Below are 21658 nucleotides of genomic sequence, written 5' to 3' on the forward strand. Positions count from 1 at the left end.
AAGCAAGCAGGCAGAGAGTCCCTGGTGGTCAGGAAGCATTTACAGACAGGCAGGGCAGAATAATAATGTATTGTAATGGAGGCCGCTGGGGAGAATGCGGAGTCACCCCTCTATTCACAATCCAGACTGGGTCTCTGTTTCAGTCAAACTAAAGAGAAAACATTAACACATGCACACGCAGACATTTAACTTGAGTGCAAGTAATGTAAGAGTCAAATGTTGCTCAGGTTCATAGCAGCCATACATCTGCTAATTCTTAGTTGGCAGTTGATCAGCTTTGGAGGTGAAAAGGGCCAGCCTGGTCCACGCTTCTCTTCATAAAGCTTGTTTTTTATAGGTCCTTCTAGAGTAGTGTGTCTTGGTAATCACTTGAACTAATCAATCATTAATTAGTTTGATGCATTCAAATTGAAATTTCTAACAGGCTAGACTTTGAAAACACAGAGCAGACTCTTCCTTTCTGTTTTAGCCTTAGAAAAACAAGTGCTGACCCAGTTGTGTTGTCTCAGAAGGCTAGTCTCGCTTCTCACTGTCATTTGAATATATCTGGGCCGAACAAGCTTAAACAACTAATGAAATTCATGGCCATGTTAGACACAAGGCTTCCGTCCAGTGTGATATGACCATTTCTACTGCATATTTCAAATGATCTTCCATTTGGATCATGTAGTTTCTGATAAAGGCTTCTGGATTGGGTTTTTTTGTTTGTTTTTTGATTTTCTTTTTCCCCCTAACAACTTCAACAAATTCACCCTTTATGGTTTTTATGCTATCGGTCACTTTCATGAAATTGATCCCGTTGTGTTGTCCTTTCAGAGAGAGCTGTTGGCAGAGCAGCGGATTCAGTGGCAGAAGATCCTTCTCCAGGCCTTAAGGGAGAGCAAAATGATCCTGGCAAAAAGCAACACCAGGGACTACAGACTTAACCTTTATCCGTATCTGTGTCTCCTGGAAGATAAAGAGTATGTTGACATCATGATACAGGTAATACAAGCCACCTAGCCCAGCCTACCGATCAATGAAAAGCCAGAATTTTAAGATATTACAAAGACTTGTCTCTGTTTTGATAAAGTTGAGATCAATTTTATTTTACTACAGCATTACAAAGTGGTCTGTACTGATGTTCTGTCTTTTGTTTTTTTTGTCGTTGCGTTTGTGTAATTTGACACAACCAATATGGGAAAAACCATAGAACACAAATCAAGTAGCTAACAGTGGCAATGTCCATCAAAACATCACATTGTAAGAGTTAAGCAGGACATGCTTTCATCAGATATCTTTGCTTCCAGTACAGGAGAAATATGCAGGGTTATGAGAACCAATTCTAGAACACAGTTTGCATTATAATCTTTCCCTCTGATCCCCCCAAACCCCTTTTTTTCCATTAGACTAATAAGACTTTACAAAAGCCCTGAACATTCATTTGCTGTTTTTTATTTATTTATATATTGTTTTTTAATGTAAGATATCTTTTAACTGTGTTCCTTTGTCCAGAGTGTTGCCAACTTGCCTCTTAGCGGAGAGTCGCTAAAGATTTTAGCTCGAGATCTTGGCAATAGGGTCTTCACCAAGTACTGCGTGCGTCAGAAGCACCAGAATCAGACGGTGGAAAAGCTGGGCAGCATTTATAACGCCTACACAGACCTACTGGCCAAAGATACTAAGGTAAAAAGAAAAAACTCCTCATACTTGTTAGCAAGAGATATGCTTTGCATGCTGTACTGCATGGCAGTTGTTATAAAATCTGCAATATTATGGCTGAAGTATGATGTAGCTACTACTGATTTGAAAGCACAATACAGATTTCTAAAGTTTAATCTTCTGTTTTATCATCCAGTGTGGACTATCGGCTTTCATTTCTCAGCGCTGCATTCTTTTTTCTTTTTTTTATCATATTTTACTTCCCAGAAGCCAGACCGAATTTGTTTGACCAATTAAACTACAATATTTTCATGTTATGAAGCCAAATGTTATAGACTTCTGTAAACTTTGTTTGCGACCTTGTTCTCAAACTCATTGAAATGCTGTTTACTCCTTTTTAGTAAAATGAAGGACTGTGTTTCCTCAATGGGACTGTACAGGCAGGATCACTGACTCACTGTTTTGATGGTTCTGGAGCACTCAGGGAAAATGCGTATGTCATCAAGACTATAATGAGCAAGAGCTCATTATAGTCCACCAGTTAGTTAGACTCGATGTTAGTTAAGGTGTTTTATGAAAGGCACTTTATATGCAGCCTTTGTAGTTAAAATGCTGCCTATTAAAATGTTTTTCATTGTTGTTTTGACAGCGAGTGTTACTTTAAATTCTCCCTTGTCAAAGTTCTCACTTTACATATTTACGTGTTCAAGGATCAATTTTGAAGATAAATGTCAGAAACAATAGGCAACGCTCCCTGTTACTGAAGGCTAGTAGTGTTTATGTAGAGTATTTATTATTAAACGTCTACGTAAAATTAAAAATTGGGCACCGGGACTCCTCATATTTCGGGGAGAGGGTGGACTGCTATGGTATTAACTGACATTAGCGGGGTTAGTAAGCTGCAGCAGACAGGCACATTTATGCTAATCAGTAACAAATAAACAAAAGACAAGAATTAGACTTTTCAGAACTAAAGCACAAATTTCTTTTCTGGACTGTAGCACACAGTGAAGCCATATTATTTGTCAGATAATTCAACTAAAGTGCTCCAAAAGGCACCAGAAGCACAAACGTAGTCAAGGGGTCCAATCGGTGATTGCAGTCAGTGGACGTGAGACCTGGCAGGCAGTAATAAGCTACAGCTTCCTGTGTTTGCACATCTAATGATCAAAGCAGCTATTCTAATAACCTTAATTGTTTGTCAGCCCTGGGGTTGCCATTTGAGTTAAATTCAAAATAACCATAAAGCAGTTTTAATTAAAAAATAGCCAGAATAAATAGAAAAATTTGTTCATTTATCTGATGTAATATCTCATATGGCTTAGGAGGAGTGTGAATGTAGTCTTGGTCTATAACCAAGCTCTGGGAAAGTCAACCGACCGATGTAGCTTGCATTTATGAGTGCTGACTAGTAGTGATTTAAAACTTAATTTCTTAATATTCAGTCATTTCACCAGTTTTGGGGGTTTTTTTTGTAAAGTTTTCTTGTATATTTTTGTATTTCAGTTTTCCAAACTTTTTAAGAGCCTGGTAAAAAGATTTAGATTTTCTCTTCCCTCTGGCGTTCTTTGCTTGAGTCTTCTCCTCTTTTAGCCACTGAATAAGCAGAAATAACAGAACGAGCTGAAATAACTCGGAGCCAGTGGAAATTATAATCACTAGCAACTAGATACAGCGGAAACAAGAAATCCAGAGACAGGCATGTGGGGTACCCGTTCCATCAGTCGTGGTGATCTGGAGGATCCAGGACTTAATACCAAGGATATACGTGCAGACCAAATAAAACCAGCAAATATAAAGCTTGCTCATGCTAATTTTCATAAAAGAGAAAATACTAGAAAGTGGTTGTAACTCTGAATCTTTATGTCTTTGAGGTATTTACAAAATAACACACTTTCCTCACAAAATTAAAACAGCCAACCTTTTATCCATGCAGGTGTATGACGTCCTTCCAAGGGAGCAGTGGTGGAAGCTGGAGATGGAGCAGAGTTCAGGACCTACGCTGCAGGGGGGCGAGACAAGCTGGCCATACATAGTAACTCTGGAGCTTGGCACGTACATGGTGGATATGATGGTTAAAAATCTTAAAATTAATAGCGACATCCTGAACCCAGCCTATGACAGGAAACTCATCCCCATCCTCTACCACATGTACACCTTTCGCAGCACCCGGCAGGTACGGTGGAAGTTCTCTCCTGGTCTGTTCCACAGAGGTATCATTGAAGCACATGATTTGATAACCTAGGGTTGGTGGTGACTCTATTAAAGCATTTTTTAAATGAAGCACCTATTACAGATTCCTGACTAAATAAGAAGGTTGACACAGATCCTCTTGATTAGGTTCCTTTTTTTGCGTTGCAGACTGAGAGACATAAAGTAAAGTAAAATTTTATTTATATAGCACCTTTCAAGGTAAACAAAATCGCATAAAAATCATAAAAGTTCTTCAGAAACGGACATACAACCTCAAACAAACAAAATCAACCAAAAGCAAGTTTAAACAGATACGTTTTTAACTGCTTTTTAAAAGAAATGAGTGAGTCCACAGATCTCAATCTCAAAGGGAGCGAGTTCCAGAGTCTGGGAGTCACTGATACAAACGCTCTGTCATTTTTCTTTTTACCCTTGTATGCTGGACAACCAGCAAGTCCTGGTCACAAGACCTCAGGGACCTGCTGGGGCAATAAGGAAGAAGAAGATCACTGATGTAAGTTGGGGCTACACCGTGCAGGGCCCTGTAGGTCATGATTATAATCTTAAAATGGACCCTGAACTTGACAGGGAGCCAATGCATTTGGATCAGCAGGGGAGTGGCATGGGAGTATTTGGGATACTTTGTCAGAAGCCTAGCAGCAGCATTCTGGACAACCTGCAGTTGTTCCAGGGAGGCATTACTTAAGCAAGTAAACAAGGAATTACAATAATCTAAGCGAGATGAAACAAAAGCATGAATAATCACTTCCATTTCGGAGCGTGACACAATGGGACTCAGCAATATTTCTTAATTGGTAAAAACATGAGCGAACCAAAGATTTAACGTGTGTGTCCAGCGTCAGAGCTGGGTCAAGTGTAACACCAAGGTTCTTAATAGAGGGTTTAATATAAGAAGCAAGAGGGCCTAGATTTTTAACCACGAGGGGAACAAATTTCTCAGGAGCAAAGACAATGATTTCAGTTTTCTCAGCATTTAGTTTAAGATAATTTCAGTCATCCAATCTCTAATGGAATCAAAGCAGGGCTGGAAGATTTGAAGCTTAGAAACATCAGGTGGCCTAAAAGAGATATGCAGCTGAATATCATCTGCGTAACAATGATACCAAATATCCGTAATCGAGCTAAGAAGTTGCAGAAGAGGGAGTAAATACAGAAACAATAGTTTCTGTTGAAGTCCAATACCTTCTGATAATCTGATAAAAGGATGTCTGAGTATTAACCCAGACCAAGAAAAATATTCTTTCAATTGAGATTTATGGGGGAAAAAAGACCAAAGATTAGGGGATCTCCTAGAAACTAGGGAAAATTATACGATGGATTAGAAAAACAAAACACAACTGTTGATTATAAGGACTCTCGATCAGGCAAATCAAATTAATTGTGAATTTTTGCTAATTGTGTAAAATTAGTCTGATTAAATGATTGACCCAAAAGAGTTTAAGAATAGCAGACTTTTCATTAAAAGAAAGAAGCCATGCAGAAGCAGAAACAAAGCGGGAAAAAACTTAAAAAGCCTGACCTTCACTTTGGACAAGAGAACTGTTCTAAAGCCCGTTACCTTGAACACTTGAGCAACCTCCTATCCAGTGTGACGCTCAAAAGAGTGTCTTTTATAAAACCATTTACCCACAGTGTGAATTGGCAAAGGGAACAGTTGAGTGAGATGAATAGGTCTCACGCTAATCCCTTTTTTAGTGTCCCCTTAATTGGATCGCTGATTTACTGCCACAGGACCCTGCAGGAGGGTGAGGCATGTGTTGGGGGGTGAGTACAAAGAGAGAGAGAGAACTGTGGATTTTTGGGACTTGATGCACTTTGGCAGCGGGGCATACCTATTGCTGAATTTCATTCGTGTGTAATTTTCTGTCTCTCTTTGTTCCATTCGACCTTCTTTTCTCTTATTCTTCCCGTCTCCCTTCTTTCCCTGGGTGGAGGTTAGCCCATCAGGGGGGCATCCTAATGATTTTACTGCGCAGCATGAAAGTCTGACTCATTCGTGCAAAGCTGAGGTGTTTCTGTCAGGTTACAGTGATTTTTTTTTTTTCCTTCTTTTCCTGTCACTGCGGTAACTCTTTAACATCAAAGCCCTGTTCTTGGAAAAACTATCGTGCCTAATCCTCTGGCTCCGGAGCGGGGTTGGCATGTAACAAATATAATAACAGTCAAGTAAAGATGTTACACTTGTTTGTTTTTTTTCACATTTGCGGAGCTACAGTTGCCCATTTTATTGTGATTTTCAGTAATTGTTTAACACAAGTAGTAGAATGGCAGCACTGATATTAATATATTTTTTTTAATCTCAGCTGTTAGTTTTTTTTAAAGATAAGATTCAGATTATAAGATGTTCTCACATGTCAGTTATGATTCAAACTTATGATTCAACAGAAGTCGAAGCGTGTTGCTTTTATACCTTTATTAATCAAATTTGCACTTGATGCTGACCATATCCTGTCATGATTAACCAAGCTTTAGAAATAAGCTGAGGCAGTCCCTTTCATGTTGTTGTAATTGAAACAGCAATCTCTGTTCACTGGTGTGTCTGCTCTTTTTTTAGTTTGCGACTGATTTTCTTGTGATGTTTTACCCGCCAGGTTGGCTTCATCAAGCCCCACCCCATCCTTACTCAGATGCAGCAGGAAGCCATGGAGACCAAGTTGACTTTTGACTCCTATGTGATGCCGATGCTGTGCCCTCCAGTGCCCTGGACATCAGTCAAGTTTGGAGCATACCTGCTCACGCCGACGAAGCTGATGCGCACAGTGGACGGGGCGACCCAACACGAAGAGTTGTTGGAGAAATGTCAAAATCTTCATGCCATCTATGACTCTCTCAACCAGTTGGGCAACTGTGCCTGGAAGATCAACAAACCTTTGCTGGACATTATTATCTCCATCTTTAATGATCGTGGAAGCGATAAGCTAGACATCCCACCTCCTTTGTCGGAAGCCCCCAAAATCCCCCACTTTAACCCTCAAGACCACAGTTATACAGCTAGTGAGAAGGCCCACATGAAAAGACAGGTGATCAATGCCAAAAAGAAATGCAGCGAGATGCACAGCTTACGTATGGATGCTCTCTATAAACTGTCCATCGCCAACCACATGCGAGACGAGATCTTCTGGTTCCCTCACAACATGGACTTCAGGGGACGTACCTATCCATGTCCTCCATACTTTAATCACCTGGGAAGTGATGTCACACGGGCAATCCTTGTGTTTGCGGAGGGGAAGCTGCTTGGTCCCAAAGGCCTGGACTGGCTAAAGATCCACTTGGTGAATCTTACAGGATTAAAGAAGAGGAGCTCACTACAGGGCCGACTTGAGTATGCCAACACTATCATGGAGGACATACTGGACTCTGCCGACAACCCTCTAAATGTTAGTACTTGCTGCTCATTCACTGTATAGTAAGACGTTCCACGTACACTCGTCACAGTCATAGAAATCTTGGTAATTTGGGGTTTTTAATGAGTTATTTGAACTTGTTTGTGCTGTGGGCAACTTTAATGACTTTATTAAAAAAGAATTGAGTTTTTGGATTTTCTCTAATCCATACAGACTCAAATATATACATACACACTCACTAATATTTGGTTATTTTCTCTTTATACTTGTTTGTACGTATATGTATTTCATAAAAGTGGATAAAGCATTTTTTAATTACTGGGACAATGCCAATGACACAATGGTTTAATTGTCGGTCTAAACATTGAATATTAGAATATGTCAATTTTTTTTTTTGTATTCCTATGAAAGGTATGTATGCAGTATAATGTGCTATGTGCTTGTGACTTTTTCTCTCAGGGTAGAAAGTGGTGGATGAATGCAGATGAGCCATGGCAGGCTCTGGCCTGCTGCATGGAGATAGCCAATGCTGTGAGATCTCCTGATCCAGCACAGTTCATCTCTCATTTTCCTGTTCATCAGGTACGTAACAGACTGAGAGAGTCATGCTTAATGAGTAGCATATCAGTCATGTAAAAGTCCAAATAAAATGTAAAAACTTTTTGAATTATGGAAAGCTTGTTTGAGTTACTCATCTTACGTCTTCTTATTGTAGTTCAGGTTTATGTCTTTCGAGAAAAAAAAAAAGGTTGCATCATTCAGTGGGTCTATTTTAGATGGCAAATCAAAGTTAACAAACCAAGACCTCCTGTGCGATGTTCACCGTTTTGTCATCTGCTATAAACCTGTCAACCTTATCTTGCAAGCCAGAAGCCTTTTTGACATATCCTGCACGAGGATCTGACATTTAAACCAATGCGTTTTCTCAACGGAAAAAAGCAACAGAAAAATCATATGAATGATTGTTATTCTTAGTGACATGCTATATTTGTAGAACAGTGTATATACATTAACTGTGGAGCATCTTTTTGTCAAGAATTCCCTGATTTAGACCATTAACCGAAATATGTGGCTGAGTAAAGCCTCATCTCATCTGCACCGCAGGCCTTTGTTAATAAGGTTCTTATAATGTTGTTATAATGTAATTTTCTAATTTTATTTTCACTTCTCAAAATGTCTCATTTTTGTTGCAAAAGAACATTTTAATCCCATTAGTGATTACAAGCTATTGTCTGTCTGATTAATTATACCCAACATCGCTGGAACGCACACTAATAATAATGCATGAAATGTAAGGAGCAACATTTTCCCATGCCTTCAAAGAATAAGACAAAGAAGCTGAAAAGAGGATTTATTTTTTATTTTTTAGACCATTAGACCAAAAGTGAGTGTAATTCACAAAGTATTTAGCACTTCCTCTTTGTAGATGTGTTAAAAAGACAGTATCTCCAATACTTCACTTCGGGGGCGATTGTGGCTCAGGAGTTGGGAGTTCGTCTTGTAATCGGAAGGTTGCCGGTTCGAGCCCCGGACAGTCTCGGTCGTTGTGTCCTTGGGCAAGACTCTTCACCTACTGCCTACTGGTGTTGCCGATGGTGGGGCCGATGGCGCGATATGGCGCTTCTGTCAGTCTGCCCCAGGGCAGCTGTGGCTACAACTGTAGCTTGCTTCCACCAGTATTGTGAATGTGAGAGTGAATGAATAGTGGAATTGTAAAGCGCTTTGAGGGTCTCAAAAAGCGCTATATAAATGCAATCCATTATTATTATTATTATTATTATTATTATTATTATTATTATTATTACTTAATTGAGTGGTGAAGTTCAGCTAAACTACTTTAGATAAAATTGAGGCTTAGGGTTTGAATGAAATTAAATGCATATAAAAGTAAGCCTCAGGGCTCAATTTTATTTACTTTAATTCAATTTTATTTATTTTAAATCTGATTGATGTAATTTAGAGTTTACTGCCTTTGATAGATATTGAAATATATGGATAAATAAAGTTGATGACCAGGAGTCAAGTTGGGTGAGCTTAGACTTACAGTTGTGAAACTTAAATGTTGCCTCTCCACAACAACACATGCAAGCACTATATTAGTGTTACATAGGGGACGAGGATCAAAGAAGGATGGACAAGAATGAAGATTTATCTGTCCTGATACCCAGATACATATATCTACGTTGCTTAGCTTGGTGTTTAACAGCTGTAATTATGATAAAGTGAAACCCAAAGGAAAAAAAAGATGAAACTGTATTATTTTATACACTTGTAGGTTACATGTTGGTTTGAATAGAGTGAAAAATTAAGTTTAGTCTTTGGAATTAAGTGTAACAAAGCCTCAACCACATAACATATTCCCAACATATCCTCACGTTCATGCAATTCATCTTATTTATTCTTTTTTTGTGCTTTATTATTTGTTTATTGGCAGAAAGGCAGACCTTTAAACCTTGCTCCTTGGATGACTTGACCCAATCAGTGCGGATCCTTGTGATTCTTTCTCTGCTGTCTGCCTCCACAGTCGTGCTTTAATCTTTTTCTTCACCTCTTCTCCAGGACGGCTCCTGTAATGGTCTCCAGCACTACGCCGCTCTAGGCAGAGATGTTATTGGTGCTACATCAGTCAATCTCATGCCCTGTGATGTGCCCCAGGATGTCTACAGCGGAGTTGCACAACAGGTCTGCTCTGTTACTTTCTTTGAACTGCGCAGACTTACGGTTACACAGATTAATGATGGCACATATCAGTTGCAAAGCATGTTGCAGATCTTCACCTGTTAGTATTCAGACGGCCCAGTGGATCCAACAGTGAGTGACAAGCTAAGGCATTGAGATTATATTTTAGTCTAGGCCTTGTCTTCAGAAGTGCTTGGTTTCTCTTGCTTTGCATGAAAGTGCAGAGACGAGACTGTCTCATGTCTAAAGTCTTGAATGGTGAAGCATGAGCCTGCGTGCTTTTAGGAGGCACAGTTGGAAGATAAGTGTGATGTGCTGACATTTCAGTACCGGAAAAATCAGAAAGAACAGAACAAAAACATCCATTTCAGAAGTCCACACACAGTGACTGTAATGTTTGCCTCAGAGTATTGCGTTTATTGTTAGATACCATGATGACATTAGCTGTGATGTTAGAAGCTACATGGATAAATAAGTCGTCTTGGGGTTTACTGTACAATAACCACTGTCATTGGCTGGTTTGTTGACCTTGTCTCCAGGCACAGTTGCTAATCTGTAGGGACCCTGTTAAATTAGTGAATACCTGGACCAAGGTTTCCTCTTCTAGTGACCAGTCATCGTTCATGAATTCAAATTCATTTTAAAAAGAACAATAATTGCGAGGCAATAATTATACTTCTGCTCCTCTTCTGCTCTCCACATGGACTCTTTGCCTGCGTACAACCAAAGCCTGTTTAAACATGATTAGTCTAAAGAATTTGGAAAAATCGTAAAACCTTCCCTACAGACTCACTATATTGTTGTTGTTTTATGTTAAACAATAAGTAACACTGTCAAGAGTCACATTACTTAAGACTGCTTTACAACAAGAGCTGAAAAATAGCTTTGCTGATCATGAAATGAGTTTTCTGCTTCTAGTCTCAAAGCTGTGAGTGAAAGCAGTTGTGACATATTATATTAATGTCACGCAGATGTTATCTGTGTTCATTTTTGGGGAAGCTTTAAATTGTCCTCCAAAAGACCTCCTTTTAAAAAAGAAAATTCATATGTAAGTTGTCTACATGTTCCAGGTGGAGGAGTTACGAGCTCGGGATGCAGAGAGCGGACTGAAGATCGCCCAGGTGCTGGAGGGCTTCATCAGCAGGAAGGTGGTTAAACAGACAGTGATGACTGTGGTGTACGGAGTCACTCGCTATGGCGGACGCCTCCAGATAGAGAAAAGACTGAAGGAGATTGACGAGTTTCCGAAGGTATAGCAACGGTGAAAGAGGGTGGCGAGTGAAAGAGTTCCTTCATACACGCTACGCTATTTTTAGCACGGTGTCAGCTCAGCATGACAGAGCGGCCCCTTAACACAGGACCTCCTCTGTGTGAGGGGTTCCTCTCACTTTGCAAACGCTTTAAACTCTATTTTTAAGTAGCTTTTTTTATACTTACTCTTTTATCTTCTGCATGAGTGTAAAGGGTTTAAAGGATTTAATGCACTGCAAATAGCGGCCACATACTGTATTGTACAATCATCACATTTGTTTCTGCAGCCAAAGGTATTTCAGTCAGTTTGACCTTGACGTAAAGAGTCATACTACACTGTCTCTAAATGAGCTGCATGGAGCCTGAACCGATGCTTTTAATATTTACTTTGATCAGATTTATTTATGATCACATTGCATGGACGTTTCAGGGAATGCAATCCAACAGTAGCTATATTTGATATCCTACGCACAGCCACTGCGTGTCTATTTTTAGTTATCTGCACTTTGATTTGGTTGGGCCTGAATTCTCCTTTGATGGACACACCCATTCTGTTACATGACACCAAGAAAGGAGAATGGAAGAACTGAATCTTCTCACAGCGCTCCAGTGTTCCATAGCTACACAATTCCTTACAACAGTTAGAGTTAATCTCATTGTCTGTGTAGATGGGATCAGCATAACTCTGTCTGCTGTCTACTATCTCACAGGCATTCTGCTAAATGACTTCTGGATAATGTTCCTAATTGTTTAAACAGGGAATTAGGGGGGAGTGTAATTGTGAGTGATTACAGTGGGATGGATGGTGAAAAGAGGGCAAGGCCTTCTGTAGAGATCATATCAGTGTAATGAGATGCAAATGAGATACCCTGATTTGTAACACTAATTTGCATCATACATGTAGCCACCATTCGAAGCACAATTAAAAGCTAAAATGCATGTTTTTAATTTTTAAAATTGGACAAATTAAACAGTTTGACCAACTATGAAAGACTCCTGTGTTGTTGTTTTTCCAGGAGTTTGTGTGGGATGCATCCCATTACCTGGTGCGTCAGGTGTTCAATGCCTTAAAGGAGATGTTTACAGGGACCAGAGAGATACAGGTGAGCTCATCACACGCACATTACAACATATGCAAATGATAAAATGATCTCATCCAACAAATTATCATCAATCTGTGGTGGCACTTGATTAGAAATATTGTTAAACACATTATTTGGGGAGATATAATGACTTTTTTTTTTCCCAGGGAGTGCTGGTGTCCTTTGTTTTCTTTATACTCGGCACTCTGTATGTTCTTTAAAGTTTTGGAGATGAGAGCACTATTGCTATTCTGGATAGCAATGTTGTATTCTCGATATATATGCAAGTTTCACTAGAACACATGCAGTAAAAACAGCAAAAAAATACAAGTATTCATTAAAAACTGCAACTAAAATAAAAGTATTCAAGCTTTTTCTCTGTGTTTATAACGAAGATACCATTTATTATGGTAACGTTTTATTTTAGATGAGTTTCTTTAAAATGTTTCACAAGAAAAATCTATTATTTGATACTATCAAAGAAAATAAAAGAGAATATGCCTATAATTAGTGTGTAACCTCTATATTTTTTTGTTTTATTTTTTTATTTTTTCAGTGTACAGTAGGTTAATTAACAAGCTACAGGCATATATTTCAGCATATGTGACTAATAATTAATCAGTATTTGCTTTGACATACAGACTTTTAAAGAAATTTCTGTGCTTCATATACAACTCAACTCATTATAGTCTTGCAAAGATAAATCTGGAAAAGTTTTAGTCGGCACTAAATTACGTTGTTTTTAAATGAGGTTTGTTTAAGTCGCTAGGACATTACAAACCTCTAAAGCATGCTCTGCCTACTGATCTACTGCTGCAGATAGGCTCTTATTTGAATTTTATTAATGGCGTGTTTACTTTACTGTTACCCTGCCAATGGCACCTATTCATCACATAGATTCCATTAATAGATTTAGGACGTGCACCTGGTAGGGGATTGTATATTATCTCTAGAGGCAGAGAGGAGTCTGCCGAACCATTATTACCACCAACCACTGTTTTTGTGTGCGTGTCCTGTGGGAAACACGCAGGGATAGCCCAGTCTGAGATGATAAATACCCTTCCTAACATACCTTGGTGCCGATGTGATGCTATTGCCAGCGTGAGTGCGTAAGTGTGTGTATCCCCCGCTGCTTTTATAGGTCACATCCACTTGCATTTCACAGGGAAGAGCTGAAGTATGAGGGGAAAGAGAGGCAGCTGATCAATCCTTGACGCTGTTATCCCTGACCTCGCCTACGTTCTCTGTACATTTCCCATTTATCCTGTCAACACTGCTGATCATTAACTTCAAATTGTGCTCCCACTGTTTGTTCATTGTCTGTGCCCACCTCTGTCTGTATGTTTGCCAGTCAGTCAATTTTTCAAGATGTTTTTCTTGTTAATCTCTGACGTCGGTTTCTTTGCTTTTGCGGTTTTCTTATTTTGTGCTTTGATTGTAGGAGGCGAGGTGATGTTTAATGGACCAGCTTCTGGTCAGGTTGCTAACTCCAGTTGCTAGGACATATTTATCTTTCCTACAGCTCACTGAGTGTGCATTTGTATGTGTGACAAAACCCTTATGGGACATCAATAGGGCTTCCATTTTTGGAGGCAGACTATTCCAGACACATATGCAAACAGTGCTGTCGGATATTCCAGACTAAGCGACACTTCACTGTTCAGCAACAAGCCTGCAACAGTTGTTAGTAGGTCCTTAAAGCAGCAGAAGTAGAATGAGCAGTAAGTGCATAAATCTTTTGTTGATGCTCTAGTCTAGGCAATGAAGTCTCTATTTTTTTCCCTTCATCGTAGTGTTTTTTTACGGTTTAATTTTGTGAATGCGATAACTTGAGAACAAGGCTCCGTTGGATTTTGGGATTGATACCACAGGTGTGCCTACTTGGAGGCTCAGAGATAGCATTGGTGTCTTAGCCCTGTCTAGCCGAACCTGAAATCTCCATCAACCTCATTTAACCTGATTTAAATTTAGTTGCACTCTTGTCAGTAACATGCTCTAAACATACAAGCATGTCACACACGCATTCTTGACTAATATTAAATATTTCTATCACTGTGTCCCTTCATGTTACCTCTGATTGAATCCATTTGTTACAGGACTGGCTGACTGAGAGCGCCAGGCTCATCTCTAAGTCGGGTCACACTGTGCAATGGGTGACACCCCTGGGATTACCCATCATTCAACCGTACCACCGCACACGCAACCAAGTGGTAAGTCTCACCTTAAGACAAACGTGGAAGCTCTTTAACCTCCTCTCTGTCTCTCACCAATCTATTGCAGTTTTAACATGATATCTGTTGCTTAAGTAGTAACATTAGTGGCAGTTTTCTTTGTGTCTGACAATACCTGTTATCTCTGTTGGCCTTGTATGTTTTGATATTGATTGATATACCTTTATTAGTCCCACAAGGGGAAATTTCATAAGGTTAGTTATGTTAATCTGTTTCTTACTTGATGACTGTGTATCGCTTCTCTTCATGGTTATTCCGACAGCTGAGCCAATTCATTTCCAGTCTTCATTTCACTATGTTTTGAGAAATTCACCACCTGACCTTTATGCTGTTTTCTTGTATCTTGGCTTGTTTGTCTTTCTTCTCTTTATCTCAGCTTTCGCTGGTTTCTCCACACATCTACAATTGACCTTTTCATAGCACATACTTGGGGTGGCTGTAGCTCAGGTGGCAGAGCAGGTCAGCCACTAATCAGAAGGTCGGTGGTTCGATCCCAGGCTGCATCCTGGCTGCATGCCAAATATCCTTGGGCAAGATACTAACCCCATGTTTGCCTACTGGTGGTGGTCAGAGGGCCCGGTGGCGCCTGTGTCCGGCAGCCTCGCCTCTGTCAGTGCGCCCCAGGGCAGCTGTGGCTACAATGTAGCTTGCTATCGCCAGTGTGTGAATGTGTGTGTGAATGGGTGAATGACTGAATGTAGTGTAAAGCGCTTTGGGGTCCTATGGACTAGAAAAGCGCTATACAAATGCAGGCCATTTACATACTTTACACAACTTTTGACACGAGTTAGAGAACAAAGTGTTAACTTTTCTCTGACATACCAAGCATTTATTGAAACCTTCTGTCCTATTTTGTTTGTCACATGTAAGTTTTGATCCATCATTGTATTTTTGCTCTGACTAATATTTCATTGATGTATAAAGGTCTTTAGGTTAGTTGGACTTTATGGAATTTCAAATGAACCTGGTTTGTCATTGGCTTAACACATGAGCTGAATAAGCATTTACACGTATTTATAGTAAGTACCCTGTACTAAAGGTACCCTGGCTTTTAACCGGTTTTAAACAACCTGGATTTTGTTAGCATTTGTTTGTTAGTTTGTTTGTTTGTTTGTTTAGAGAAGCAGGCCATCATAATGCTGCTGATAGAATATTGTAATTGTTGTGAGCGGACAAACTTTAATGGAGCTCCCCAGAATCACTATGGAGATCCTGGCGGTATCATATACAGAGAACATATCTGTGGCTTTTATATAATCAACAACACTCACATATGCGGTGTACTTATAGGTGTTGTGCTGTTGATTATATAAAAACCGCTGTGACCGCTAACATTCCTGTTTATGAATCAAGTGAAAGGTGGAGACAGACATGTAGTGTGTGCCAAGTACAATCAGAGAGCTAGCTGTGGGCTTGCCCAGCATGCAGCCTGCTCTTTTAGTATGACATCAAGCATAAGGTTAGCTTAGAAAGGGAGTGACACCTCATGAGCAGGTGCAAGAGAGCGAGGGTGACAGATGGTTTAGTCCCCTGAGGGTGCATCTCTTTCTCTCTGTTGGTGTAGTAGGACACGTTCCCCTGATTTGATCTGCTTCTTTTAGTGTCCAACAGGGACAATGGAAATGATTAGCTGTGCTTCTTTTCAAGGCCTAAATGAATGAAAAGATAACTTCATGGCTGATTGAGGTCTTAGCTTATGTTTCACAGATAGCTTTCTTCACCCCCTACAATAACTCACTAATCCAGTTGCATCACTGAGCAACAAAAATGAAACTAACTTGCAGAAAGGTCACCTTTTCTCTGCATAGCTGGATTAAATTCAATCTCCCAGTCTCCTCTCTGCCTCTTAAATCCAAGGCCACTGTGTTTTTGAGGGTCATTAGTAATTAGACTCTAGATAGTGGAAAGATGAAGTATAATGCACAATGAGAAAACCAATAACTGGGGAGACAGTAGCTACAGTGGCATAACATCAGTAGAGAGTGTGTGTGTGTGTGTGTGTGTGTGTGTGTGTGTGTGTGTGTGTGTGTGTGTGTGTGTGTGTGTGTGTGTGTGTGTGTGTGTGTGTGTGTGTGTGTGTGTGTGTGTGTGTGTGTGTGTGTGTGTGTGTGTGTGTACATTGCTTCATTTCTGTTGGTTTTCCCTGTGCATACGGAGTTGGGATACAAATGCTGACCTTTGTAATCAAGGATTTTCCATGGCTGATGGAAGGTGAGGAAATTGGAGTAGGATAGAGTAGCTGAATGAAGCATGAACATACATCAGGGAGGCAGCCTAACAGGATTGGGAGATACTAATCGGATCATAGGTCACTCTGGCTTAGATACCCTGTTTATTTTTATTCCCTCTCCCAACACAGCTACAGTGAAATCTCACTCGCTGCGGATGGTGACACGAGGGAATCATCAGCTGGATTGGCTGGATTTGACTGGATTTTGAGTTTATAGGGTGACTAAAAGCATGTGATCTAATGTCCTCTATGCGGAAAGAATCAGTTACTTTGGTTTTTGGTGGTGAATGCTGATGGGCACTGTGCATAATTTCTTTTTTTGTACAGTACTAAAGAGTAAAGTACAGTGGTGGTGGCCTATAGCAATACAGAAATAGTGCAGTGCTAATAAATAACTAAATGTAATGGGTCACAAACCCTCGGAGCTAATCCCTTTGAATAAAAGTTTTAGCAAATCGGTCATGGATGGATTATGAGACAGTGGGCCCCGAGCACAGAGATGTAAAAGATTCCCTGCTCGCTGATATGAGAGTGAGATACATGCACATTGGTGGTCATTTTTTTATAGCTTTCTGTTTGTTTGTTTGGTTGTTTGCAAGCCTTTGCCATCTTTTGGCTCGCCTTAAGTTTTTTTTTTTTTTCCTGATTTACTTGCCAGATTTCTATGAGCTTGGTATGTGTTCTCACTTCTACCTCTCTGTTCTCACTTGTCTAGTAATGAAAAGATGGTAGGCTGTGTCTGTGAAGCTTGTTTTTCTTTTGGATATAAGCACGTTTTCTCAAAAGTTGAAAAACACGTGGTCTGCACAGAATAAGTTGGCTTTTCATTCAGATTCAGATTCTGGTGAACTATCTCTAAATGTCGATGTGATGCCCTCCATACCTCCTCATGCTTTGGAACAGAAGAAATGCTGTTCCCAGGAGAAGCATGATGTTTCATTGAATGTGCAGAATCTTGTGGCATTTTGGGGTGAAATCATAAATGCAGTTTGAGTATCAAAGACACCCCCCAGAGGTAGGCAGAAAAAAAAAGTTTGTAAGAAAGAAGATTTGGAAAAGGTCAGTGAAAGTGTTGCTTAGGGGGGCGGTGTGAGATTGTGAGTCTCCAGCTGTTTTCATCGGTCTTCTGGAGGAGAAGGGAGAGGCCCAGAGGATACACAACAGCAGAGAAAGGTGGCGTGTTAAAAAATAAGGTGTGTGTTATAAACCATCATGTGATGAATAGGAATACCCCTCTTGGCTTTTATGTAGTTACTGATGGCTTTTGTATCCATGACCATCTGCACCACAACCCTGACGTGATTTAGACTACAGGACCTTATTCCCCACAGACACACAGCAGGACTGGCCGAGATCTCATTAATCACATCCAGGGTTTCAGTCGGGTCCTGTACACAAATCACACACGTATACATTAAAATGAAGGTTATGGCTTTTGGTAGTGACCTCATTAACAGCGTGGCAGTCCATTACTCACATCGATGGTAACCTCCATTTCTTTCTCTCTCGCCACATCCATGTCAGTTTCTCCTTTCCTTTCCTTAAACATGTTCCCTCACAAGTCCCCCTAAAGTGATGATTGATGATGTGGCAACCATTGCAGAAAGTAAAGGGATGCAGTGCACATCTGTTCCACAAGCCTTCATTCATAATCGTTTGATTCTGTCATTCATTACTCACCATCCTTAAATGCAGTAGAGCCACTAACTGAAGCATGTAAACCACGTCACCTTTCCACCAGACCCTAGAGAGCTTACCATATGACATGTTTGCTTTGCAGGAGGTAATTATAGACTCATGGGGAAAAAAAACAAACAGCTGAATTGGGAATAGTTAAAAGAGAGATGTGCACCCCTGTGAGTCCTCAGTGCTCATTGAGAAGAGAAGCAAGCTGCATCAGATAATGGAGTTGTCCATTAACACTTGACTTGCGGTTATTTAAGTCTCCTAGGGGTGTCATAATGGCAGTGGTCATGCTGTGGTTCTTTTAGAAGTCATTTGTGCAAGCTTGGGATGCTGTGCGGTTGTGATTCAACCTTGTGCGTTAACTAGAAGTTAACTAGTAGTTCAATCCCGAGTTCCTCTGGGGCGTCAAAGTTCCAAATGCATCCATCAGAGATGGGTGTGATATTTAGTCTTTGAAGGCTTAAAATAAGCAGATTTGTATGAATGTGGCTTGGTAGAAAAGGACTTGTTGTGTCTCACATCCTTTAAAAACATCTGAGGAGACCAGTTGTAGTTTTTGAAAGTAAAATGTTCCCCCATTTTTTTCAGCTGCGTAACAGTTTAGGGCTTTCTTGTTATTAGCACACTATGGGTCAGATTTACTAAGGTTCTGTTCCAGTAAGAAACCCACTTTTGCCTATGAAAAGCTTCTGTCAGGATTTACTTTGCAGTATCAATTTTGCAACAAGCATTTTTGTGGCTGGTTATTTACAGCACACAATTTACTGCAAGTTGGGGAAAAATATTTGAAAGATGAACAAGTGCATCCTGGATGTAAGCCCTGTGCCTCTTCACTGAGTCCTCACCATCATCCTCACATATACTTGGCCCTCAGTATTACTGTTTTTTGGTTAACCGAAGGAGAACTTATATGAATTGAACTAAACTTAACATAGCATGAAAGGGAATGAGGACGAGTATCCCAAAACAAAACACCTACAAGGACGTGTGTTGTTTCACAGACAGCCAGGTTACTTTTTACCACGAGGAGAGATCTGTACACACACAGACATAGAAAATCTTTTCTCAGCAGTGTGCACACACAGAGCAACTTTTCATGTTTCTTTTTTCTGTAATTTATCTATTGAAGCCATTATGTACTATACTGAAATGCCACTTTTAATGAGTGAATGAAAATAGGGGCGATCTGTGCATTTATGCATGCGGCATGGTAACAGTATCTTCATTAACACACCAAGGGCTTAGGATCTGACTATCAATAATGTTTTGTGCTCTTCTACATATTGTCCAGGTCAGCTGTTACAAACAGCTTTCAGGTTTATATGATGGAAAAGTTTGTAATAATGTATCTATCCTTTAGATCAGTGCTTCCCAAACTTTTTCCAGCCACGTACCCCTTGAGACATGTCACCCTCAGCCGCATACCCCCTACTACGAACGACTCTTAATTAGTGTCTATAAATACATTGCAATATCGCATGCATAAAGATAAATACTGCACAGTCGATTATTTCTCACCACCAAATGAATTTATCAATATTTTTTAGTAATGACAGAGTTTTAATAACAAACTTTACTACTTAATACTAGCAGTGTATCAAAGGATTTATTAGAATTCACTTTTTTGTCGAGAGCATAAAGGCCATGAACTTTCATTAAACAGAACTTTATTTAATGTGATGGATGTGCTTGAGCAGAGGCACACAGCTCTTCAATGTTTGGCTCAATTTGGGAAAGGCTGAGTCTTAAATCGTTTTCCACACAAAGTCTTGCTCTGTATTTTGTTTTCATGTTTGTTAAAGCAGAAAATCCCTTTTCGCATAAGTATGTGGTGGCGAAAGGCATCAGAGTCTTGACAGCGCGCTTAGCCAGCGCGGGCTGTTCAGTGCGCAGCCCTATCCAGAAATCCGCCAGGTTCTTTTGAGCGTGTTCAACTTTTAGAGATCCATCTGTGGCGATTTCAATTAGGCTCTCCTGGTCAGACGGTGATAACGAAGTAGGCACGGCGGTGAACGGGTGACGTATCCAATCATTTGAGCCGTCCGTCTCTGGGAAGTATCGGCGTAACTGCACCGCCAGCTCCTCAAGGTGCACGTTACATTCGCGCTTTACACTTTTAGATAGTGTGAGATCATTAGAGCACAGAAAATCATGCAGCACAGGAAAGACTTCAGTGTTGTTTGTATCCAAGCAGTTCTTCCAAAGGTTTAACTTCTTTATCATGGCCTCAACTTTATCTTGAACATTGAATATAGTTGCAGAAACGCCTTGTAATCCGAGATTGAGCTCGTTCAGACGAGAAAATATATCACACAGATAAGCCAGGCAGGTAAGGTACTCTTCATCATGCAAATGTTCAGACAGCTCAAAGGGATGGTTACTGAAGAAAACTTTAAGTTCATCCCTCAACTCAAAGAAACGGGTCAGCACTTTCCCTCTAGATAGCCAGCGAACCTCTGTGTGGAGTAATAATGTCTCATGCTCGCTGCCCATCTCATTGCACAACGCAGTAAATAAGCGGGAGTTCAGCGGCCTGGCTTTCACAAAGTTAACCATTTTTACACTCGTGTCCAAAACATGTTTCAAACGGACAGGTATTCCCTTTGCAGCAAGAGCCTCTCGGTGGATGCTGCAGTGTACCCAGGAGGCATCTGGCGCGACTGCTTGCACACGCGAAACCACACCTCCGTGTCTCCCAGTCATGGCCCGTGCGCCATCAGTACAGATGCCAACACATCTGTCCCACACGAGTCCATGTGTGTTCATGAATGTGTCCAGCTTTTGAAAAATATCTGCGGCAGTTGTCCTTTGTTCCAGCGGTTTACAGAACAGCATGTCCTCCTTGATGGTTCCTTCATGAATGTAGCGCACATATACGAGAAGATGCGCCAGGCCAGCCACATCCGTGGACTCATCTAGCTGTATTGCATAACATTCACTGTGGCGTATGCGCAGAAGTAGCTGCTGTAAAACATTTTCTGACATTGCATTGATGCGCCGTAAGACAGTATTGTTTGATGATGGAATGGACTGTATCGTCTTTTTTGCCTTTTCCCCCAACATTGTCCCTACCATATCTAAAGCAGCAGGGAGAATGAGGTCCTCCACAATAGTGTGGGGTTTGTTGTTTTTAGCCACTCTGTAACTGACCATGTAAGATGCTTGTAGTCTGTTTTTATTCATAAGATCTGGCACCTGAATGCAGGTTTTACTTGTTGAAAGTGATTTTAGCTGTCGCTCAAAATATTCCCTTGGTTTATTTTTCAAATGGGGATGATTTGTCTCTAAATGTCTGCGCAA

At 40.3% G+C, this 21658-nt stretch overlaps 1 protein-coding gene across 1 annotated transcript in view; it reads left to right on the forward strand.

The window, feature by feature from the left end:
• polrmt (polymerase (RNA) mitochondrial (DNA directed)) overlaps nucleotides 1–21658 on the forward strand; it is a 57793-nt gene that overhangs the window by 15642 nt on the left and 20493 nt on the right. The window contains exons 7-15 of the mRNA XM_085397175.1: nucleotides 817–984; nucleotides 1495–1665; nucleotides 3578–3817; nucleotides 6447–7232; nucleotides 7659–7781; nucleotides 9759–9881; nucleotides 10949–11128; nucleotides 12146–12232; nucleotides 14308–14421. Coding sequence (XP_085253301.1) covers nucleotides 817–984; nucleotides 1495–1665; nucleotides 3578–3817; nucleotides 6447–7232; nucleotides 7659–7781; nucleotides 9759–9881; nucleotides 10949–11128; nucleotides 12146–12232; nucleotides 14308–14421 — 1992 coding nt within the window. The remainder of the gene's footprint in view (nucleotides 1–816; nucleotides 985–1494; nucleotides 1666–3577; nucleotides 3818–6446; nucleotides 7233–7658; nucleotides 7782–9758; nucleotides 9882–10948; nucleotides 11129–12145; nucleotides 12233–14307; nucleotides 14422–21658) is intronic.

This window comes from Rhamphochromis longiceps, linkage group LG23 (genome assembly GCF_057381845.1).
Source record: "Rhamphochromis longiceps isolate RC_006_pf linkage group LG23, R_longiceps_female_GT1.1, whole genome shotgun sequence".
Taxonomy (NCBI): Eukaryota; Metazoa; Chordata; class Actinopteri; order Cichliformes; family Cichlidae; genus Rhamphochromis; species Rhamphochromis longiceps.